The sequence below is a fragment of the Desmodus rotundus genome, chromosome 2, assembly GCF_022682495.2.
Source record: "Desmodus rotundus isolate HL8 chromosome 2, HLdesRot8A.1, whole genome shotgun sequence".
In the NCBI taxonomy this organism is placed as follows: Eukaryota; Metazoa; Chordata; class Mammalia; order Chiroptera; family Phyllostomidae; genus Desmodus; species Desmodus rotundus.
The window spans coordinates 166,727,705-166,753,023 of NC_071388.1; the positions used below are offsets into that span (position 1 = coordinate 166,727,705).

General features: G+C 40.5%; 1 protein-coding gene across 1 annotated transcript in view; it reads left to right on the top strand.

The window, feature by feature from the left end:
* The first annotated feature begins 742 nt into the window (after positions 1–742).
* The window catches only part of ITGA4 (integrin subunit alpha 4), a 78,433-nt gene continuing 53,856 nt past the window's right edge, over positions 743–25,319 (top strand). Inside the window, exons 1-9 of the mRNA XM_024561577.4 lie at positions 743–1,842; positions 2,195–2,316; positions 17,323–17,429; positions 17,526–17,655; positions 20,083–20,150; positions 21,493–21,622; positions 22,998–23,083; positions 23,761–23,823; positions 23,915–24,052. Coding sequence (XP_024417345.2) covers positions 1,646–1,842; positions 2,195–2,316; positions 17,323–17,429; positions 17,526–17,655; positions 20,083–20,150; positions 21,493–21,622; positions 22,998–23,083; positions 23,761–23,823; positions 23,915–24,052 — 1,041 coding nt within the window. The 5' untranslated portion in view covers positions 743–1,645. The remainder of the gene's footprint in view (positions 1,843–2,194; positions 2,317–17,322; positions 17,430–17,525; positions 17,656–20,082; positions 20,151–21,492; positions 21,623–22,997; positions 23,084–23,760; positions 23,824–23,914; positions 24,053–25,319) is intronic.

The window sequence follows — 25,319 nt, forward strand, 5'->3', positions numbered from 1 at the left end:
TGAGCCTCATATCACCCCAGTCTGCCTGTGGACAACTAAATGCTCTGCCAGGACCACCTCTTCCAGTTCTTCTACCTGGTCCTGCTAGACTTGCCCTCATTCCTGCTCTCATGCTGCTTAGCCTAACTGAACCCTCCTTGACCTTCCCATCTCTAAGTGTCCCGTAACCATTCAGAACTTCTCTAGTCAGGAAAAGCTTGTCTTTCTACCGTGCATTTTCCTGAAGGCTTATCCTGCCTTGCTTACCATGATATCCTGTGGATCTTGCAATGTGCCGGCTCAGTGAATATGCTGAAGAAACGATTACAACTTAAGATGTACTATTTCGGTATGGTTTTAGTGCACACACACACACACACACGCGTGCACGCGCAGTTGTGCACGCACCTGGATGAACTGCTTTTCATTTTTTTCACACAGCAGTAATTAGTAACTGGCCCTGGACCTCCTGCAGATATCAGCCTGATAATCATCTACAGCTGTTTCTCTGGTTGCTCAAGAGAGAAACCTGAGGCACATCTGGATTGCATTACAATGAGAATCCAACCCAGTTTGGAAGTGTTGTCCAAAGGGCATCTTCGGAGGGTTATTGTGGTGTCTGTCTCTCAACTTTGCACTGGGTATCTGGTGGTACAGAGGTGGGTGCGTGGAAAATGGCAGCAGCAAGAACTAGGTTCTTCGTTACAGTGAAGCAAGTCACAGTACTTAACCCAGCCTCGCTGTTGAACACAGAGCAGTTTAAACCACGTGCCATTCAGCCCGTCTGGAGACAAGGGGGCCGCTCCTCTGCCTCCTCGCCCAGGCAGCGCAGGACTTAGGAGGAAGTGTGGGGAGTAAGGAAGTGGACTTAGAAGCTCGGAGGAGTCTGAGACTTGAAGTGAACAGCCATAACGTCTTTGTGACCAAAGTAGCTCAGGCACCTTCAGGAGTTCCTTTTGTTTGTTTTAAATTTGTGGCCTTCTGGTTATTTCTACGCCCCCAAATCAGATACAGCGCCTAATTAGCAGCGAAAGATGTGGACGGTTCCGCGCCGGAGTCCGATGCCCAGGTTTGGGGCTGGCCTTTGGGTCACCCCGGGGCAGGCCGTGCAGCCTCCGCGCTCACAGTGGGGCCACACCGCTGCTCATCCAGGCCCCAACCGTGGTTAGAAGGCGTAGCCCATGCCCCTTCCAGCTCCACTCTTGCAAAGCCCCCAGAGCCCGGAGTCTTCCTCTTCTCGGCAGAGGCTGTGAGGTCCCGCCGGACGCCTGGCAGCAGCCGAGGTCCCCCAGCGCCCCCTGCAGCCGCTGGTCGGGGGCAGACGGCACCTAGTCTCGCCTCAGCACCAAACCCGGGACCCCACCCAGCGGCCCGCGCCCTGGAGCACGGGAGCATCCGCACCTCCCTGCGGCAGAAACCGGGCGTGGGGTCCTGCGGGCGGGTGCACTACATCCCGGGCGGCCTCCGATTGCTCCGCCCGAGGGCCGACTTCCCCTCCCTCTTTCCGTCCGTCCCTCCCTTCTTCCCTTCCTCCTTCCCTCCTGCCTACTGGCACTGGACTCGCTGAGCCTCTTCTCTTGGGGCCTTCTTCCCTTTGGCCTGCGTCTCATCCCGCACAACTCGGGGATCGTGCCATTTGGTGTTGAATGTTCCCCTCCGAGAGCGCATGGCTGAGGAAGCGAGGCGAGGGCCGGGCCCCCGAAGGGCCACCGTCCGGGAGGCGGTGATGCTGCTGCTGTGCCTGGGGGTCCCCACCGGGCGCTCCTACAACGTGGACACCGAGAGCGCGCTCCTTTACCAGGGCACCGCCAACACCCTTTTCGGCTACTCAGTGGTGCTGCACAGCCACGGGCCCAACCGATGGTGAGTGGAGTGGGACTCGGAAGCTCTCGGCTTGGCAGAGCGGGGAGGGAACGGTGCCTCAGGGCTTTCCTGCCCCGTTCAAACTTTCCTCTCAGGAGGAGGTAGAGGGGAACACTTTAGCAGCTAGCTCGCTGGAGATCTGCTTATCTGGGGTGGCAGCGCCCAGGGTGCGTTTAGCTCAAGGCGCTGGAGCTGCGAGTTAGTGGCGGGGGGCGCTTGGGTGCGCAGGGTGGTGGGCGGAGGAGGAGGCGAGGGCAGCCGGCCTGATGCCAGCTGCACGTCAGCTGAAACCGGGAGTTCAGTGGGCAGCCCAGCTCACGTCTACGCGCACGTGCACGTTTCTCAATTGTAGGCTCATAGTGGGGGCTCCCACCGCCAGCTGGCTCTCCAACGCTTCGGTGGTCAGTCCGGGGGCGATTTACCGATGCCGCATCGGAAAGAATCCAAACCGGGCTTGCGAACAGCTCCAGCTGGGTGAGTCGGGTCTGGGACCAGTAGTGAGTGGCCCCCATCCCCCACTTGTGGACTCCACGGTAGCCCAAGTCCTGCAGAAACTCATGTTCTCAACTCCACACCGTCTTCTCGTAGAAGGGACCCCGTTCTCTCTGGCAGTGTTTTACTCCCTTTCGCGTACAGCAGTGATTCGCAGCACTCTGACAAAACTCTGACTACTATGTAAAGGAAAATTTCTTACACCTTCTCCGCTCCCCATCCCCCATGTGTAGAGCACATTTTAAAGTTTCAGCACATTAAGGCCAGGATAGAGCTATCAAAACTAAAGAATTTTACTTCCATGTTTGACCTACCGGCCTTGTTAAAGAGAACAGGCTGAGGGGCAGGGCAAGAAGAGCAGCTGGAATTGATCCCGAGTCCTGTGATTTAGCCTGAGGGCTTTCTAAAAAAGAAAATGATACGGCTTTACTTAGAAATAGAAAGTGTAAAAGAAGAGCATAGGAAAGATTGGCATCTCCATTGTTAACATAATTAAAATGAGGCTTGACATTTAATTACTAAGTTTTCTCTCCCCAAACTTTCATGTTAAGTGGCTACCTCTATTTTGAAGTCATTTCTTAACATCTCTTCTTAGATTTGTGATGACTTGGAAAACATGTTCTGCAGGGGTAGGGGGGGAGAAAGTTTATGTTTCAAAGCCAGAAGCAAATTTGGTTTATAGAGACACCGTGGGGCCAGGGGTTGGGGGGGGTACACTGGAGGGGGAGAGGAACCAATACTAATTCAGACCTGCCTTGTTCCAAACACTGTTAGGCACTGCTGTATATGTTGCTTATATTTTTTCCCCCGGGTCATAGGTGTTCCTACTTCACACGTGTGGACCCTGTGACCCAGAGGGTTGCAAGTGCTTCTAAAGGTTACTCAGCTAGTGAGTGAAAGATGGAATACCCCCAGTCCAAGGCAGGTCTGCATGGGTCCATAGTGCAAACCCTGTCTTTTTATGTATGCCTCTTCAATGCAAATAAAATTGAGTGAACAGTCCAATATGTTGTCTGCTGAGCTGGTGAGTCATCTGTAAGTGATGAATAAACAGTTACAATTGGTACCTTTTTCATATTTATGTTTGTTGTCAATGAACTTTTGAGATAGGCTAATTACTCTGCCTTTAACCCTCTTCTGTAGTAGTCTTTGCTTTTTCTCAAATTGGGAAGCTGTCTCCCTTCATTTAGAATGAATTCAAATAGAATATGCATATAATGGAATTTTTATTTTTAATTCAGAGAACATCCAAAAAGTCTGGGAGCTGTCTGTAGCATGCTTCCCATTAAGCCTCTTCCATCCCAAAAGGCAGACTAGGAAGGCATAATATGTTCATAGACCTATCCATTTGGAATAATTCTGCAAAACATAATTTTCATTGCGTGAGGGAGTCGTGGGGTACAGAATTAGGGAGTAGAGCAGGCAACCTTGATCTGCCAGAGGGTCCTGACGAGACCTCGGGGAGGGAGCATTTCATTTCTGCTGTCCTGTTGTAGTTTCCTGTCTCATGACATTACAGCTCCTGCTGTCTAGCACCTAATTCCTGTCTGGAAGGGCACCCAATCTATTTCTAGATGTCTGTATTTTAACTGGAAGGATGTCATAGCGTTTGTAAAATTTCAGATAATAATGCCTGTCAAAATTGAAGGAAAACCTAAACGCTTTGGCTATGTGGTACTTAGGGATCGTCTACAGAAATATCCTCAGAGAAAGAGCATGTGGTAAATGTACAACAAACACAAATTAAGTGAAGACTTATTGGATAGATGGGTGAATAAAAGCAAAGTGAAATTTTGATTGTCCTTAACCCGATTGGTGAATGACGGGAGTGTTTAGAAATAACAAGCCAAAGGCATGTGTGACAATACAAAAGGTATTTACTGAAATAAAAGACAAAAGCATGAAAGATTTCTATTCCATAGAAATCTTACTGGTTGGAACACTAATAGCTGTAGGAATAGCTTTGAGTATTTGCAAAAGAATTGACTGAAGTTATTTTTCATGCAATGTTTTAAACAATCCATCTTCTCTTCCTTTTATAAAGAAATTGGGTATCTTCCTTTTCCCTCTTCTAGGGTAAAGCAGGGATAAATGGTGATGGAAGGAGACTTGGGGTGGTGAACAGACAATATAATATACAGAAGATGTATTATAGAACTTTGTACCTGAAACCTATATAATTTTATTAACCAATGTCACCCCAATAAATTCAATACAAGTTAAAAAGAAGAGCTAAAAAAGTTAAATGTGTAAATTAAAAGGCAACAGTTGAAATGAAACACAATGAAAACATTTTCTTGTTGGCCACACCAAAACACCGCATCATAACTAAAGGCTGGACTACGATTGCCAGGTCAGGAAGGTGCTCTTTCGTTTGGAATGGCGTTGCTGCCAAGGAGATGAAGTTGAAAGGTCTCTTAAAATGGTGCCCATCTCCTACACAATTCAAAATACTGCCCACATTAACTAGTCTTTAGGTGCCAGAATTTCAGATCAAAGTTTGATTCAGATAGCTCCTGTAAAAGGGGAGTTCAGTACCCCACCCTTCCTATGCTACCCTTGCCTTTGCAGATAATGTTGTCGAAGACTGTGTGGTGTGTTTACTGTGGCCATAATCCAAAGTGAGCAGCAAGTCTTCACCTAGAGTGTTCAGGGTGTTAGATGTTGAGAGTAAGATACCCTCTCAGTGAAGTGAATTGGTGATTATAGAAGAGGTACTTTTCCTCCTGCACACAGACGCACTTCCTCCGCCTCCCTGCCTGCCTGAGAAGTGGCCTGCTCTCTACTGGTACCTCCTGCTGTGACCCACACACAAGGTAGTCTCCCACCTGCAGGGTCTGAGCCCAGCCTTGTTCTGGGGGACATCGTGTCTGAGGAGGCCCTAGTGGAAAAGCAACTGGACGTGCGGCGGTTGCTTTTCCACTCACAGTCTGCATCCTTGCTGAGGCTTTTTACAAAGAAAATTTGATAGTGGATGGTTGTTAAAATAAGGCATCACAACTAAGGACTCCATTACTATATTAATCATAGGCCATCCATGGATTACCAATATGCAAAGAATTAGAACATAAAAAATTATACTTTAAAAATTGTCTTTAATTGGTTATTCAAAAGACATTTTGTATCTTTTATTACTTTGGAGTTGCCACTAATAGCATCACACACACACACACACACACACACACACACACACACACCCCTACACCTGTTTGGCTACTAGAATGTAGAGTTAGGTAGTTGCACGGCCCAATGCAATAGCCAGTAGCCACCTGTGGCTCTTGAGTGCATGGAATTAGGCTAGTTTTCTGTGAGTGATGCTGTACTGTAAATTACATACTGGACATCAAAGACAGTACCAAAAAATAAAATACAGTATCTCATTTTTTAGATCCTGATTACATTGTTGAAATAAATATTTAAAGTTAATAGTGATGAGATATTTAAATATTTTATATACTAAGTTAAATAAAATATATCATAAAAATTAATTTCACCTTTTTTTTTACTTTTTAAATGTTACCACAATAAAACTAAACATTTTATGTGTGGCTCGTATTATATTTCTATTGGGCAGCACTGCTGTAAAGAAACATAACTTTCCTGAATAAACTGACACTGACTTTTTAGCAGGTGCTTTCCCCCTTCTCTGCATAAATGCGTAGGACTTTCGCTTTTCTTTTCCAGACCCAGTGTGGTACAGGTCTCAGGCCTTTCAGATCCCTGCTTGTGCCTCTCCTTACTGGAAAGAACGATGGTCTGTTACACGTTAGTCACCATTATTCCCCTTCAGATTTCTTTGTGGACATTATAGTACCTTAGCCGGCCTCCTGGTTTGTATTACATAAACGGTTTGGAAGAGGGTAAGTCAAGTAGCATCGAATAGTTAGACTGATGATTACCTCACTCTCACTTCTGTCTGATTTGAAGGAATTAGCTTAACGTGAAAAGGCAAACCCCTCACTGTTGAAACTTCAGCTATGCTCTCAATAACTTTTCTTTTTCATTTGCACTACTCTTTAAATTGTAGCTTGTGAAGCTGAGTTGATACAGACAGAACATTTTGAAAAATCATCCCTGAACATAGCTTGTTATGGCAGTTCTACAGAAAATCAGGACAGACCTTCATTAATAAACTGTAATATTAAGAGAATTAAGTTCCCTGATTTCCAGCAATTTCCTAAACTCCATCTGAAAAAATGGTTTCCACTTAATTTGAGAGGTTAGGTTTTCTAAATGCATTTTATTTCTTTGCCTTAAGTTTAACAGATTATTGAGTAATATTCCTAGTGACTTAAAAATATCTCCCCTTTGCAACAGTTCCGGGGTCAGGTATGGTAAGCCATTGTACCTGTGGGTCATTTATTCAGTCATTTGTCAAAGGATGAGGGAGGGCCAGAACCTGGATGAACAAAAGAAACCAGGGCCGTGCCCCAGGAATTCCTGTCCATTAGGTTACTGTAGGGAGGTGTGGTGAGGAGATCTAACTGAGTTAGGATAAAATGGTGTGTCTTCCTCGGGAATTGCTGTTCAAGTGGGGAACTAAATAAAAAGCAGGAATTAGTGAGAGGAAGAGCTTGTGAGAAAGGTGCCAGACAGAGTGAACAGTGGACATGAAGGCCTGAGGTCTTGAGAGCTTGGCGTCTTTGAACGGAAAGAAACACGCACGCAGCTGGACTGTGGAGGGTGAAGTGGGTGGTAGGTGGAAGAGATATTTTTGGTAGAACTTCCTAAACTCTTTTTAGGATTATGAATTTGACCCAAGGTGACTGAAGCTGGGGAGTGACGTGGTTAGGGTTAGAGCTGTGTTTTAGATATGTCTGGTTGCAGAGCAGTGGAATTGTTTTGGAGGAAATGGGTCAAGACAGTGTCAGTAAAGATGTAGAAAATCAGAGATTCTGCAGTTGTTTAAAGGACAGATATGTCAGGATGTGATAAGAGAGAGAGAAAAAAAGTTTTATTTTCTTCCCTTCTGGGATGTAAAATACAAATTAATTTGTATTTAAATTATGTCCCAGGAGGGAAACAATACACTAACATACAGAAGAAAGGTAGGTTTAGAAAAAATTCCACTGTTGATTCTGATACGTGACCTCCAACCCAGTCTCCTTCATTTGTGAATTACTAATATAAAGAAAGTATGCTTTAACTTTTAACTATTTGGAGAAGAAGTTTGCAAAGATGTTACTGAAGGCTTGACTTGGGCTGTTGCATGGATGAATTTGCTATGTCCTGTGAGACAGAAGTAAATATCTAGTAATTGGTTGCAGGTATAGGTCAGGTGGGCAGGAGAGGTCTGCACCTGCAATTCAGAGCTGAAGGTAATTGACATGGAGATGGCAATCAAAGCCCAAGAGTTAATGAGTTTAGTCTGGGAAATCTCTGTGCTGAAAAGATAGGAGGGCCGAGGGTAGATCCCAGGGTGTGCTACTATTGAGAAGTGGCTAGAACAATGCTACTCAGCTCTGGCTGCTGTTTACACTCTCCTGCATAACTTTAAGAATGCCAGTGTGTGTTCCCCAAATTTCTGGGGATGAGTCTAGGTAGGTGTGATATTGTGATTTATAAAAAGAAACATCAAATTGGTCTTTGACCCTCTTTCTGGCACAGAGCTCCTAAAACCCTTAGAATTTCCTGAGGGAGAGAGACAAAGATGTCTTTGGTTATTTTAATGAGGTAGTTTTTGGACCCCAGTGAAGAATGGGGGCTGGTTACGAGGGGAGCACAGCAGGTGATTAGAGGGCGTGGACATGTCTGTCCCACCCCCACGACCTCCACGATGTGGAAAGAGGCTGGAGGTTGAATCAATCGCCAGCTGCCAAAGTTTTAATCAAGCATGCCTACCTGAAGAAATCTCCATAAAAAACCAAAAGGACAGGGTTCAGAGAGTTTCAGGTTGGTGAGCCTATGATGAGTCTGAGAGAGTCACATGCGCAGAGAGGGATGGCATGGAGGCTCTGTGCCCTTTCCCCATGCCTTGCCCTATGCATCTATTCCATCTGGCTATTCCCGAGTTATATCCTTTTATAATAAACGGGTATTGTAGTAAGTACAATTTTCTCTGAGTTTCGTGAGCCAATCTGGCAGATTAGTCAAACCCAAGGAAAGAGTAGTTAGAACCTCATAGCCAGTTGGTCAGAAGCACGTGACAGCCTGGACTTGGAATTGGCATTTGAAGTGTGTGGGTGTAGGGATGGGGAGGAAGCAGTCTTGTAGGACTGGGCCCTTGACCTGTAGATCTGATGCTGTCTCCAAATAGATAGTGTCAGAATTGAGCCCAATGTAGGACACCCAGCCAGTGATGGAGATCTGTGATGTAGAACCCCTTTTCCCCAAAATATGCATTGGAATTAAGTGCAGAATCCATAGTAGGGCATCAGGATCCTCCACAGGTCTCCAAATGATACTAATGTTCATCCATGATTGAGAACCACTGGGGAAGAGAAGAGGAGCCTGAAAAAATGACTGAAAAGAAGAAGGCAAAGGAGTGGCAAGGGAATCAGCTAATGTGGCATTATAGAAACCTAAAGAGAGATTTTGAGAAAAGCACTTCTTTTGTGTTTGTTCTGATGTTCTGAGTTTAGCTCCAAGCAATTTTAAAAATAGGAAATCTTTGTTATATAAATTATATGAAGTTTGGTCATTTACAATGAAATTTTCAGAAAAACAAAGCATGTAGACTTAGTTGTCAAATCTCTTTTGTGGGAAGTAATGAGTGAAGTAGATCAGACAGCCTTCGTAGAAGACTCTTTCCATGTATACCCTCTGTTTTTGAAATCCTTGTGCGTCTACCTCACCCTGATACCGTTCTTTGTTTTCTTGTGAAGCTTACTCATGAAAGTTTTCTAGTATTCATTAGATTTTGTTTGCAGTCATTGTCTCAGAAACGTTTTATCTCATCCTTTAATCCTTGGACAAAGAGATGTCCTCCAATACCTGTGATTCCTCATCTCATCTGGTCCTCCATCACTACAGAACAATGCCATGCGCTCCCTGACCCATTGTTAATTCTGTTATGTATTTTTAAACCATGCTGCCTTCCCAACATCCTCCATCTTACCCCGTGAATTCCAAAACCAAGCACAGAACTTCAGTATTGACTACTTAGCATGAAGTGAGAGCAGGTTTCCCTTGAGTTTTTTTCTGTTTATATTTTTATGTTTTCTTTAAGACACTCAAAATTGTATTCATATATTAGTGATAGTTCTTCAAATGAATCCTTAAGACCAACAGATTAACTGGAAACAATGGAAGTAGAAAATTTTCTATTTATTTAATGTTGGGAATTAATGTTATTATCTTAGTAGGTTTATTATAGAAATAAAATTAGTATAGGATTACTAATAATGTCAAAATTTGGGTTCTTTTCCTGCTTAGCAGGGAAAAGTATTAATAGCAGATCATTGTAAGGTACTGAGGATGGTGGTTGACAGGGTGGGTTTGAATTCTTTTTTCCTCCACTAATTAAGGGTGTGATTTGGGGCAAGATGTTTAATCTGCCTTTGTTTCAGCTTTTCTATCTGTAAAATTGTGATAATGATAATAATACCTACTCACAGGGATGGAATGCAAACTAAATGAGTTAATATGTATGTTCACAAGCATTAAAAGTATGATTGGTGCATAGGAAACATGCGATAAATATTAGCAATTATTATAAGACAACGGTCTCTCTTTAAATGATGGCTACCAAATATATCAGCTGTGGTATGTTTATCTGATCCAGTTAGTAAAAAGGTTGTGCAGGTTTCCTGCAGCAATTTGAAAACATTTGGGCGTAAGATCCCTGGAAGAGTCCCTGAACCTAGAGTTGAGCTCACCAGTGACCTGGGGTTCTCGAGTTCTGGGGCCTGGTGGTTGGAAAATGGCACCACTAAACTTGGCTCTACTCCTCTGGGATGAACTCCTTTACTGAACACAATCAAGTAAATAAAACAAAATTATAAAGTTAAAATAGTATATAAAATAAAATGAAACGAAAAAAGAGGACTGAAATAGCTGGCTTTTCCAGGCCTGTGATTATAGGAGCTGTTTCTCACATAAATTGAGCATTATTATTTGTCGTTATCAGATTTTGGCTAGGAAATCCAAGAATATGACATTTCAATACCTGTTTTTCTCAGAAAGAAAATGCTTTGAGAATGGGTTCTAATTTTGCTGTTTATTTTGATGGTCTGACTCTTGTCTCCCAGTAGACAAGCTGGGCACTGTGGTTTGGAAGTTTAGCACTCCCATGTCCCATTGCACCTCTAAAACTCGGGCGTTTTACTCTTTACTGCTCAAATTTTATTACTATTGGATTCATAAACATCACTGTTATCTTTTAGAAACATCACCACATTTTATTAGATGCATAGGTAAAGTAGTTTAAGTAGTTTAATGTGGTAAACACAATAGAATGGATTTAATGGTTATTAGGGTTTGATAAGAAAAACTAAAAGAAGGCTTAAAGAGCTGAAGGCTGCTGATCAAATCTCTCAGTACTGTGTGCTCCCCCTGCTGGTGTAGTCCAAATGGACATAACATGCAGAGAAAGATTCACGATTTAATGAGCACCTACTAGTCGCCAGGCAGCCCTGTAGGAACAGAGATAAATTTTCTGTAATCTTCATAACCCTTCAATGGTAGGTCTTATAATCTTATCATAGTTAAATTTGTTTTTTCACCTTTAATCCCACACAGTTTTCTAATATTCTTAATTTAGGCAGAGGAATGAATTGTATAATTATTTTCACTCAGTAACAATTATTTCTCCAAATAAAGCTATCTTTGAATGAATGACTCTTTATATAACATAGACTAGAACAAGAGTCTTTTTTTTCAGGATTATTTAAGAAAACGAGTGGCAGAGTTTGAAACATATAGAACTTTTCTTTCAATGGAATAGAACTTGAACTTAAAAAAAAAATAACTGGTGGAAGGAAGGCCTTTCACTACTTTTCTGAAACTCGAAATTACATCATATGTTTTGAAAGATCAGATAAATATGCATGTTGTCTTAGTAGCTAGAATGCCAGACTGAGCAGCCCAATCGAATGTCTGAGGTGATGGGGAAGTCACAGCACAGACCACAGGCAGATAAACCAAGCTTGTCATTACATCCAGAAGTCCCAGGAGCCCCTACCCACAGGGTGTTTCACTCAGGCTGTCAACAAGTTATAGAAAGAAGAACTTTGTGATTTTTTCTTTTGGTCTTGCTTCAGTGGAAATGCCAAGATACTAGGAACTGGTGTAAATTGAGGAAAAGGGCAGGGCAAGAGAGGGGCCAAGTAAAGGACATTTTTCTTGAACACTGTAGAGTTGACTCTACAGCCTATGGGCAGATTTGCGATATTTTACACATTTTCTGATAAAAAAATTAGAAAGTGATTATGGATTACAGCTAATTCACATCTGGAATAATTGTAGAGTTCTATTGTATGTGTTTACTACAGAGTCATGGGGAGCGACAGATCTGTTTCTGACAAGATTTTGATTCTAGTCTTTTCCATTTACCAGCCACATGGATTTGGGGAAATTACTTCATTGCCTTAAGACTCAATAGTCTCATCTGGCAAATAGGATCGATGGAGTAGTCTTTTGCGGCTACTGTGAGAATTGAATGAGGTAACGTGTGTGATAAAACCTGACAACAGCAGTGTGCCCCAGATATTCTATGGAGGAGGAGATATGCCATGACATACGTACAGTCTAATCTTGTGTTCAGATTGATCCTTAAAATAATAATAATCTTAACATCAACTAACATAACATTTGTTTGCTTTCTCTGCTAGGCTCTGGTGCAAGAGCTTCACAGGTATCTCATTTACTTCCCATAATCCTCTCACAAAGGCTCTGAGAGAGGCACCTCCTATGGGTCCCCACTGACTTTGAGTGCAGGGGGGTCAAACTCATTTTCTCTGGGGGCCACATCAGCCTCGGTTGCCTTCAAAGGGCCGAAGGTAATTTTAGGACTGTATAAATGTAGCTACTCCTTAACTAGGGGCAAGGAGCTTGGTGCTGCCACAGTAGAAACGAGGTGCCAGGTGGGATAAAACAAGGTGGAGGGCCAGATTCGGCTCACGGGCCTTGGTTTGCCACCTGTGTTTTAAATAGTCCTACTCACATATCCATCCCACTTTGTAAAGACCTTCAAACCTGTAAATACTGTTTCCCTTCAGACTATGTGTTACTATCTTAAAACTTAGGGCAACCTTTTGGAAGAGAAGGAAGAGTAGTGGTGAATGAAGAAGATCTCTCCAAAGCTTAGATTCCGGAAATTTGGGTGAAAGTTCTGCAGTACTGCAGCGATTTTCAAATCAGCGGTGTGTCACCCCTTAGATTGTCAAGTTACAAGAAAACGACAACAGCCAAAACAACAATAGCTCTCTGGTGTGAATGAATCAAAATCATACCTATTTTTTGTCAGATTGGCAAAAAATATGTTTTGGTGTGCTGCAGAATTTCGGTAATGAATTTGTGTGCCACGAGATGAAAAGGGTTGAGAATCGCTGCAGGAAAGAACAGTAAGTGCAGTAAAGGATTCCTGTGGCGATATGCTGTATTTCAGAATCCCTCCCTCCCTCGCAGATGTACACTTCAGTCCTGCCTTCAGCACGTGAGGCCTGCTCTGTGCTGTGGGAGTGCCACAGTCAGTGAAGTGTCTGCCTTCATGGAGGTGACATCCAAGGTGAACATCTGCCCTTGGCACTTGGGACAGAGACACTAAAGAATTACAACTAAAAGGGGTGATAAAAAACCCTATGCCTAATTGACTTTGTACTAATGTCCTTTATACTCCTCGACCAGAATTACTGCTTCTGTACATTTGTATACATGTATGTCTACTGATACAGAATCAGTAGGTGGAAATAAGAAATGGAAGTAGTAAGCATACATCTTTCTATTTTCTTCCCCAAATGAAAAACAAGAGAGAGAAAGATGGGCTTCAGTTTTTAGAATAAGGGGTGTGGTTTTTATATGGCTTTGTGTTTTTAGTGCCTCCTGGGAAAATGCATTCAACTGTGCTAGGAATTGTTCCTTCTAGTTGTATAAAAGCATGGGAAATTGTCACATGTTAATTTCTGCTGATCTCTTTTATGTTAAACCATGTAAAGTACTTTTTCAATTATGAAGCTGATTTTATTTACTAAGAGTTTAGATTAGTAATATATGAGCTCATTTGAAAATCAGATTATAAATCATTTAGCATGACATTTAGGTAAAATATAAACATAATCTGAGTTTATTTATGATGTCTGTCAGGGAGAATCATGAGAATTAGCTTTCTCATGACAGTTTTAATAATCATCATTTCTGGCCAATTGAGAAATACTGGATTTCCACATGAAGAAAATTTTGTTAACATTTGTATCCTATTTCAATATCTAGCTCAAACCAAGGAGGACAAAAAGGTACAATTATCGTTTTTCAAAGGAAGTAGTTTCTTTTCCAGTGTGCTATAATATAGGAAAAGGCATAACCGTTTACACTGGAGAACAGGTGCTCACAAGCCCAACTGCACAATACAGCTGCCCAGGGAGCGTTTCAGACAACCCTGACGTCTGGGTCTCAACCCAGACAAATCACATCTGAGCCTCTGGGAACGGGAACCAGCTGTCAGCATTTGTCAGGACTCTCCCCAGGTGAGGCTGATGGCCAGTCAAGGCTGAAACCCCATGACAAAGGAGTGGACTTAGGAGCAAGGTTAAGGAAGCGCTTTGGAGAAGGTCTTATTTCTCTGCCAAATTCTGCAGGCGCTACAGAAGAAAACGGTAAAAAAAAAGAAAAAGAAAAAAGTTCCTGGAAATTAAGAAAAGACTCAGAGCAGTAGTGGGGACTTTGAACTGACCCTGTCTTGTGGCCAATGCTGAAAGTGTTAGTGTGGCTGGCAGGTGTGTCAGGAAGAAAAGGAGAGACCTGTACAGGTGTGAGTCTGCGTGTTCACTTACTAGAATCAGTTTTATTACTTACGTGGAAGGATAATTGTTTTATGACTTTGTTGTTTTGTGAATTTCCTTTTTGTCTGAGTATATCCTTTTGTTACCCACATTTCGAATTACGATACAAAATACAAATAGAAGATACTTAGTCAAACCAAACCCCAGGCGAAGTTTTGTATTGTTTTTTATTTATTGACCTTCCATTTTCAGCACACATTTCCTGGCAATGAGTTGGAGGGGGGCTAATAATGAACAAGACGTAGTACTGGTCGAGATGAATCAGGCCATTATTTCCTAAGTGTTGGAAGTAAACAGAATAGTTGTGAATAAATAACGTATTAGGGTTCACCAGAGAAACAACCCATGGGATGGGTAGACAATTATCCATCTGCCTATCTAACTGAGGAGATTTGCAATTGGTTCCCTCCGTTGTGGAGGCTGAGGAATCCTGTGATCTGCCACCTGCCAGCCGAGGAAGCAGGAGAGCTGGTGTAATTCCAGCCAAAGGCCTGGGCAGTGCTGGGGTGGAGCAATGAGGGGGGGCAGGGGGAGTTGGTGTAAGTCCCCAAGATCTGAGAGATACTCAGACATGGAGAGCAAGATGTTTGAGGGAAGTGTCATTGACAAAGTGAGGAGTTGGGTTTTGACATGTTTGCACCTTGGGGTGAGATTCCGAGCAGTGGTGACATTGGAATGTCACCTGGTGGAGCCAGAACGAAGGGAAACTGAGGATACAGTGCAGAGTCATCTGTTTCTCCAGAACACAATTTAATGACAAGTTTCTTTCATCTTCATTTCAAATTTTACAAAGACTTGGCTAAGAAACAGACAAGAACAATTCACTACTTTTCCACATAAAAAACTTGTTGGCCATTTTTCTAAAGCAAATTATGCGGTTCTAAACTATTGTATATTTACTGTTTTTTACATTTTTGGATGGCATCTCTAAAAATTTCTTAAGATTGCATCTTGGTAAATTTGTTTCTAAATTCTGAATGTAATTTTGATGGAAGAAAGGGTCCATTATGTTACACGACATTTTAGTAGTGATATGTTATTTGTGACCTCCTTCCTCTCCTGTCCTTGATTTTTCTCCCGCTTCATTGCCTGAGTGACTGTAAGTTTAGAAGACTTTGATATTTTCGTAGAAGAGATGTAATGAAGTATCTATTGTGGTAATAGGAACTTCAGGTAAACAGAGTCTACCATTTATCATTTTTTTTGACATTAGTTAAAAAAGGAACTGGCAATTTTAATGAAAAGTCAAAATGAAAATTGTATATAATAAATATTAAAATTTGTCATTCTCTGTCACTTTCCTTCAATTATGTTGAATCAGGTAGCCACAATCACAACCTTATCTACCCAACCCACAGAGTACAATTCTTCTCTCCCTCCGTCCCTGTCCCTCTCCCCTTCCATTAGTCTTAACGTACAGACCGTCTGTTTCTACCAGGACTGTCTTTGACTAAGGTTTGGGCTGCAGCAAGATTCTCTTTCCGTTCCAAAGAGACATTGCTAATCAACCCGGCATTCTTCTTCCAGACCCGTTCTTAGTCATCGGGCAGCCACGACCAGTCGGTGGGATTGTCCCTGCTGTGCATGGAACCTGGCCAGGACAACATTGTCCACATTCAGTCATAACAATGCTCGAGACTGTGCGAATCAGCTGGGGTGGTCAGGGCCTCCCCTGGACCTACTAGAGCAGAATCTTCAGGGAAGGAGCCAGGAAGATTTCTTTAGTTAGGCTGTGTTGAGGGTTTTGTTGTTTTTTTCTAAACAATATTTTGGAGAACAAGCAAGTGTCTACACAAACATGTTCCTATACTCCTTACAACAAAATCTCTCCTACCCAGGATATTATCTGCAAATGATTTCACATTTAAAGTATTAGCCTTATTGATGTAGATGCACTGAGTTTGCCCAGGAAACTGTGTCTAGGGGTCCAGGCTATAGGAGGAGACAGTGACTGATTTAGAGACTGGCTCCTGCAAGTGCGTGAAAGCTTGGTACCAGTGACCAGTGTGCAAAGTGAAGGCAACAAACTGAAATTCCACGTTCTTCCAATCAAATTAGTGCAAATGTACTGACCTGCCTGTGGAATTAGGCTCGGGTGGAATGGGACTGTGACATAGCAGCTGAAGAGGGTAAAATACAAACAGCAAAAGGAATCTTAAGATACTGTATCTTACTCTCCTCTAAAATCACTTAATTGAAATCACGTTAGTACAGGGATCCCAGCTATAAAACAAAGAAGTCACTCTAACAGAAGAAAAAAGTTATCACTGTGTAGATTACTTTCTCTTGTACAGTTTAGGAGTACTGTAAAGCCCGTGAGTAATATTTTATTACTGTTGGGTTTTCTGGCTATTGATGCATTTATTTGCCAAAGTGCCTTTTGGAGTTTTTTATTTACTAGTGAAGCGATCTGTTTTTTCAAGTCTTCTTTTTCTTTGTTGAGAACAGTCACAATCAACTAACATAGACTGTAGGGAAGTTCGGTTTTAATGCTCATCATTATTACCATGCTGATTATACACTGCCGATTCCCGAATGTTTAGTCATCACCTTTCGCTTCAATAAAGTGTGATTTCAGTGCCAAAGATCATACTCTTTTTTTGTCTTGTATTCTTAATGTCTCAATAATAGAAACATCTTAAAAAGTGCTCTGATAATGTAGCCAATAATGCCACATAAATGGTCAAAACAAAGGTGTGCATTCTTTGCCAAGCGTTATACACTGCCATTGCATTTGCACAGCCTACGCTGGTGTAAACTGGGCTTCTCCCCCCCGGTTGGTTACTTCTCTCCTATTTCAAGGCCATCTCTTCATGAAGCAGTCATTTCTACAAATAAAAATCGCCTTGCGAGGAACTGAGTAACTCACAGTTACTCCCACGTTGTGCACTGAATATAAGGTGACAGAGAAGCGGGAGGTGAGGGCATTTCACACATGTTTGAAGGAAAAAAAAACACTGGGGATGAGTGTGATGTGTTCATTTCCTCTGTTCACCTAGAATAACACGGAGTTCAAGGTCACTGATGGTAACGTTGTTTTCAAATGCTGTAGGAAGCCCTGGTGGAGAACCCTGTGGAAAGACTTGTTTGGGAGAGAGAGACAATCAGTGGTTGGGAGTCACACTTTCCAGGCAGCCAGGAGAAAATGGATCCATCGTGGTAGGTTATGGGGATTGGTCCACTGATCATATCATGAAATCAGATATGCTGGGTGTGACTTTCACATCATTTGGTCGACTTTTATGTTTTATTCAGACTTGTGGGCACAGATGGAAAAATATATTTTATATAAAGAATGAAAACAAGCTCCCCACGGGTGTGTGCTACGGAATGCCCTCTGACTTACGGGCAGAACTGAGTAAAAGGATCGCTCCTTGTTACCAAGGTAAGATGACTTTGATATTAACTGGATCAAGAAAAACAAGTGAATGACTTAATTTTTTAAAAAAATTTATTTTCAATTTTAGATACATGGGGAGGGGATCTTTGAAATAGCCGTGTTCTTTTTAACTACTCAAATCATCCTTTCCTTTTTTACTCAGTTGCAGTATGAGTTTTCATAAATATACTTTGTGCTTTTAGGAAATTTTATAGTTTAATTTGAAGAATTCTGGAATCGAGTTGATATTACCCACTTTTGTATTAAATGCATTTTCAATTCAGTACACGTGAATCAAATGCTCAGCAAATATAGGACACTTAAAATCGTGAAATTACATTGAAAAGTCTGATCAAAAAGAAGGAAACCGCTTAGGTTTCTTGCTTTACCTTTAGCTGCAATGAATATTCAAAAGATTCAAGAGTAATGGAATCAAATATTTTCACTTTCTATGTCTCCTTTTTTCAAATTCTCATGCTTTTCTTGAAGCAGCAAAGGATTGGTATCTTGAGTTTGAAAGGTTTTCCCATAAAAATTCTAGACCATGCTGAGGTAGCATTAATGCGTGTAGAGCCAGGACATACACCAAACAACTGAATTGGAAGAAATTCAGTGTGAATGTCAACAGAGCTCTAAAGATTATATCTGCAGTGAAAGAAATATTTTTGGAAAACTCAGCATTAAATATATATACACTCCAGTTTCCAACTTTTCTAACCAAAACGACTACCCCAGTCTCTAAAGAAAATTCGTTACAGAACAAAAGTTTGATCAAGTAAGTAAATTCAGTTACTGACTCCATCGATATTGGGGTATTTCCTCTCTGGCATTTGATGTCATGGAGAAGCTTATATATATTCCTGATTTGTCTTTGGATATCAGGAAGATGCAAGGTGAATTTTAAATTCTTAATTGTGTAAAACTCAGTCTAGGTTTCTGCATGTTTATTATCTTCTTACTGGTTTATGGTTTATGCTTTGAAACATTTTCACATTAGAATTTTGATTTTTGCTCAGATACACCTAGCCACATTCTCTAAAATTTCAGGATGACGTAAACAGCAGACACCTAAAATTATGGAGAAATTTATAAAAATAGAAAAAGATAAGACCAGGGAAGCTATGAGAAGGAATGAAAAATCATGACAGAGTATAGTACTTATAAATGACTTAACGATGTATTTAAATTTTCTAGTTGGCAAAACCAAAGAGCAAAGATGGGGTCCCGATTCTTATTTTCATCGAAGTTTACTTATGTCAGTTTTTCAGGAGGAGCAAAGCTTTGTCTCCATAGCAAATTCCAACAGCATCCATCCATTCACGGGGGCTTTGTAATGAGAGACCCTCTATCTCCATGCAGATCGTGACTTCGTCTGTTACTTTCAACTGTGCAAAATCTGGGAAGCCTATTTTTTTTTCTGTTGAATTTTTAAATGGAGGAGCTGTAACGAAAAGAATATTGGAATGAAATGTATTAAACTTTAGATAACAAGTGATTCCTGGTTGGTGATTGCATGTACTGAAAACAGGGAAATTAGACAGTAGACTTACTAGAATTATAGATGTGGAAGACATTTGGACAATTGAGTCAAATGCCCTCACTTTACAGAGGAGAATACTTTGTCCCAGTGACATCACATAATTTTCTCAGAATCTTTCAGCCTTCTGGTAGCAGAAGGGGCCTCACACTCAGATTTTTATGTGATTTCTGATCCCACGTGTCGTTATTTGCAAATTAATGTGGGCAGAGGTCATTATCTGTGAATGCTTTTTCTTCTCTTTTTCTATCATTGGTCAAGAACTGGTTGGTGGCAGAGCGAGGAGCCTCCATTCCAGTATTTTTTTCATTGGTGTCCTGGCCTAGTCACCTCCTCCACCCCAGCATTCAGCCCTCATGGCAAGAAAAGAGAGAGAGCCGGGGACAGTCAGATGGCTGCATGTGGGAGCCACATGCGGGAGAAGCCCTGGCTGCGAGCCAGAGCTGTGGGGCCTGTGGAGCATCCTCGTCAGGCAGGCCCCACCACAGAGCTGCTCAGGGATGCAGGAGGAGGTGCTGGCCCTGCTGGTCCACCATATTTGCCTCGGTGACCAGTGCCACCCTGGCAAGGATCGGAAGCCTATTTTAAATGGGAGCTTTGACTCCTGTCTTAACCATTCATTTGAAAATTTTTTTGAGTGTGTGCTACATGTTCTCCTCTCAAAAAAGAGGCAGGGATATGTATCTTTATTACTCTTTCAAAGGGATATTTTAAAGGTTAATATGGAAGACATTTGTGGTTTTAAATTTCACCAGTTACTATTATTTTAAAAATACGATAGTGTAAAATATAGACCTTAAGTGGTCTGTATTTGTTAGGATTTATAAGATAAAAATAGACAAAATCTGCATGATTTTAAATGAAATCCTGAAGTGTTTTTTTCTACTTCATTTTAGATTTTGTGAAAAAATTTGGAGAAAATTTTGCATCATGTCAAGCTGGAATATCTAGTTTTTATACAGAGGTAATAGTTCAAAAATAGCTGCTATGAATGTTTACATATAGAATTTTAATTCTTCTGAAGACTTAGAAGACTGGTGTTATTCTTTACAGTAAAACATTTGCAACATCTGAATAATGTCTCTTAAATTAGGAAGTTCAGTATTGCAGCTTATTTTTTACCAGTCAATATTTCACATATATTTTAAGAAAATATTAAAATTAGATGGCTCTGCCCCACAAGATCAACTAAAAGTCTATACTAAAGAATGTTATTTCATCAAGCATTTAAAATAAATTAAAAGTAGCTGTAGTTATTTGTTTTAACTTAGGCATTGAAAATATCTAAGTGTGTTATTTTACTTATTGAGGGAGCAAGGAAGCATATGAATTCACACTTTTCATTAAAACCATGAGAATTGGGAGATTCAAGAATTTAATCTCTTAAATCAGATATATTCCCAAACACTAGTATTCTCTCTCTACCTCTCTAGTAACTAACTCTGTGCCTCCCGGTGGAAGGTCACAGCATTCACCCTCCAAAGTTCCTTGTTTCCCTTAAACATCAACTATGAATTTATGAATGATTTCTGAATCTATGTAGAAATTCTATATCAAGCCTTGGTTTAACAGTTTCTGTAACTATTACCTACTATGTAAAAAAAAAAGTAATGATTTCTTTAGTGTATTATTTAAATTGACCTTTTTTAAGTTCAGGATTTAAATTGACCCTTTTTTTTTGCATTCAGGATTGTTGAGGAAATTTAGAAATATGTTAAATAGGTTTCAGTGCTGAACGTTTTCATTGTTAGAAAACTGTCTGCTCATTCCAACCTTCCCTCTGTTTCCTTTTTCTAAATTCATATTTATTTATAATCAAATAGACCCCAAATTTCCTTGGTCTTTTTCTGAGCTAACCTTGTTAAGGAAACTAGTTAACGACTTTTCGCAAATTGAAATAAATTAAGTCTACTTTTTACTCTTCGGCCAAACATGATTATCTCTGTAATGTGCACTAATGGATCCCTCAGGTAAGATTTCCTTTAGTGGCGACCACACTGCTTTTCTCCTGAAAGCCTGCTCTCCTGTTCAGTGACTCTACCTTTGATTTCTAAGTCTACTGGTGACTGTGAAGGGAGAGTTTCAGAGTTTCTCCTGTGATTCTACTTTTAGGTGAAAATTCATTAGCTACCTTCTTTGGCTTTTAATTTCCCTGATGTGATTTTAAATTCATAAAATGCTCAGATTTCAGAAATTTATTACAAAAATGTATTCTTGCCACTATTTACTTAACATGTATAGCTGGAAGATGTTTGGGGTGGTGAGATTAAACTTTTAAGTGATGATAACTTGTTTATCTCTTACAGGATTTAATTGTGATGGGAGCTCCAGGATCGTCTTACTGGACTGGCTCTATTTTTGTCTACAATATAACTACAAATACGTACAAGGCTTATTTAGACACAAACAATCAAGTAAAATTTGGAAGTTACTTAGGTACTATAACAGTCTGACAAACTGGAATTTGATAAACTCAAACTATAATTTGACAAACTCAAATTATAGTCTTTCTTACAGATCCTAGTAATTATAAGTAAGGGAAATTGTATTTTCAAAAGATTAAAATGGCCAGTAGCCATTAGAAAGACAGTTTGTTTGTTTAAGAATACAATAATGACGCTTTAGTTAACTTCATATTCTACATATGTAACTACAATCATCAATATGTAACTCTTAAAACTGGAGCTGCTCATTTACTGCGAAGTGTATACTCTCTGCAGTGAAACACTCGTAAACTGGTATCTTTATGTAGTCCACTGATTATTACAAAGATAGCACTATTGAGTGCTTACCATGTCCAAGGAACTTACGCAAGCGGTCCGCATGAATTGTCCCATTTAATCATATAACGGTGGTGAGCATCATTTCGTAAAGGACTGACGGAGTCAGACTGCCCAGCATTCTGCACAATGGGTAACATTGTAACGCTTACAGGTCTAAAAACAGCCCATTGACCTTTGCCTCCTAAGTTCTTAGCATATTTCCCAGAGCTTAACTATTTTTATCTTCTTATTCTTATATTTATTCTTATTCGTGTTTAATAAGTTAGCAGCTGGATACTATATAGTCTGTTTCAGGAGAAACACAAGATTTTTCTGGCATTAATTCCCCTGTTGTAAGAAAAGGAACACTTTTCCTATAATTTCTTAGGAAGTATAGATTTGTTTAAACCACATGTACTTCAAATGTGAGCAGCCTATTCTCAGAACAAAATTATAAGAAAAATCAGTATTATTTTTCCATTGAAACAGAAGGAATTCATTTTCAGATAGAGGGAATTTATTTACCATTCAACATTTACTTGTTTGTGGTTGAAGGGTATCTTCAAATATTATAAAATGTAACTCAGTGTTATGCCTTTTATCACAGGATAAAATAAAAATATCTTCCCATTTCTATCATCATCATATTTTATCACAATAGGAAGATTTTATGACAAAACACTGTAATTTAGGAAACGTTTTACTTAAAGTTTAAAATGTCATATTTTATACGCTCTAAGATATTTCCATTGTAATCCTAGAAGCTTGAATGTCCTGATACTGCAGAGACTAACAAACCCAATGTAAAGGTGCTATCTTCGATTTCCAGGACTTGAAGATAAAAAGCCATATGACTAGTTTCATAACACACATTAATAATTGCTTATAGCATACAATGAATGACCACTTCTGTGTATTGCTATGCTAAATATTCTTAAAACTGTTCAGTGAGGTGGTTTTGTATTCAGTCCCTGAGTGGCTTTATGATAATACATACGTTTTACCCATTGCAGTCCATGTCACTCGTACTTGTTTCCGTTTTGTTGAAGGGTACTCAGTTGGAGCTGGTCATTTTCGGAGTAGGCACACTACCGAAGTCGTTGGAGGAGCGCCTCAGCATGAACAGATTGGAAAAGTAAGAACTACATTTTTATATTTATTTCTTTGCAAGGGTTCAAATACTTTGCATGACAGAAGGCGATATTAAAGGAGGAACTGCGGAAATGCTAAGGAATGAAAGCTAGGTCTGATGAGAAATGTGCTACGTTTAGTGGAGTTGCTGAACGTTGTATGGCTTTTAGATAAACTTTAGCAGAAAAGCTTTAAGGAAAATTACGTAAGTCGAACGAGGCTTTTCTTTCTTATGAAGAAATTGCTTTCGAGAGAACTATCTTAAGATGTTGGGGGAATGTATTTATTGGTTAACAACTTTATAGCTAAAGGGGAATCGAGGCAGCTACATGTGTGATGGTAAGAGGAGAAAGAATATGATGTTATTTCTGGTTTTAGTTTTTGCTCCATTGCTGTGTAAATGTTACTAAATTTTTCTGAGCCTTACTTTGAAAGTGAGGCACACCGAGCTTTCTGCGCTCCCTCTCAGGGATCCTCAAGACAGTTCCCAGGAAGGCAGTTGTGCAAATGAGGCATGCTAATCTGAATGTGGTTTCCTAAACCTGTGGCATCACTATGAAAAGGGTTTTTAAAAAATATATTCAAGCAATTGCAAGTCAGGAAAATTAATGTTTTGATCAAATAAAGACTTTTTTAGTGGGGTAGCAGTTGAACCTTTTCTAAATCTCTTTCCAATTGCAGGCATACATATTCAGCATTGATGCAAAAGGACTAAATATCTTACATGAAATGAAAGGTAAAAAGGTAATATGTCTCTGCATTTGTTATCACTGAGGGCCTTTGGGAATGATGCTGCTCTTGTCTCAACAACTGGATCTGGTTTGCTTTGGAGCAGCTTGGCTCTTATTTTGGTGCTTCTGTCTGTGCGGTGGACCTCAACGCAGATGGCTTCTCAGACCTGCTCGTGGGGGCTCCTATGCAGAGCACCATCAGGGAGGAAGGAAGAGTGTTCGTGTACATCAACTCCGGCTGGGTGAGTCCGGTGACCCCAGAACTGGGAGCCACCTGTGGGGTAAAGTTTGGTACTCATTCCAGAGTTCTGAGACTATAGGTTTTTAGGCTCATTGTACTGATAAAGTAAAAATTCTGGTACTGTACCAATGCTCTAAACATGAAATGAAACATAGGGATAAATGGGCAGCCGTCCCGTTTTGGTGTGCCACAAGTATGAGATCAGTTGTTCGAGAGTTAGTTCACATTTGTCATGTGTTCCCTCCAACAGGTGAAGCTTCCTTCAGTTTTTATTACGACAGAATCTAATGTGAAAGAGTGATATTTATGTCCCACAAAATGTGGATTTCTTATTGCTGTGAATGTCCTTATATAATTTAATAATTATAAAATGTTACTAGAAGTAGAAAATAAAATACTTCCATTGCTTGATTTGACAATTGGAAACAAGACATTTTTTAAAGATTTTATTTATTTAGTTAGAAAGAGGGGAAGGGAGGGAAAAAGAGAGGGAGAGAAACATCACTCAGTTGCCCCTTGCGTGCGCTCTAACCCAACCAGGGCCCTGGCCCACAACCTGGGCATGTGCCCTGACTGGGAATCGAACCAGCCACTGTGTGCTTTATGGGACGATAGTCAACCAGCTGAGCCATGCCTGCCAGGGCAAGACATGTTTTGATAAAATGTTAATTTGCACAGTTAATATGGATTACACTCTTGATAAGAATATAAGATTGACATAATTTGTTCCAAAGTGGGTATAATAGTTACAGAAATACATAATTGCTGTTTATTGTTGAGTTATCGTTGAGTCTATTGTTGAAAACTGAATCCTTGACAGGTCAATTAAAAGAGTTCTGCTGGCCTTGTCTTGCCAGTTTGTTTATCTTCTTGGCGTTAATCAAAGCAAAGAATTCATAAGGGCCTTAATGAGGTCTTTTTGGCCTGCCTTTGATTTAAGAGCAAGAATGGGTTTGTGAGAACATTAGTTCATTTCTTAAGGGCACTGAATTTTCAGTCAGAATTCAACACAGTAAAATCTGTTGCATGAAGGTATTTGTAATCTTATTTAATCAATAATTTCACAGTATTTAATAAATTTCTATATTAAGCATCAGACTAAACTTTTTACATTTTAGGAGAGGACATAGTCTTATGAAACTGAGAGATTCTGAAGGTTCCAGATGTAGAGCAGGAAAGTTATTTATGCATTGGCATTTTCTAGATTGTGTTTCAATCTAAACTTAACAGTAAAATCGTGTTATCTACAAAGTGATCATATCACACTA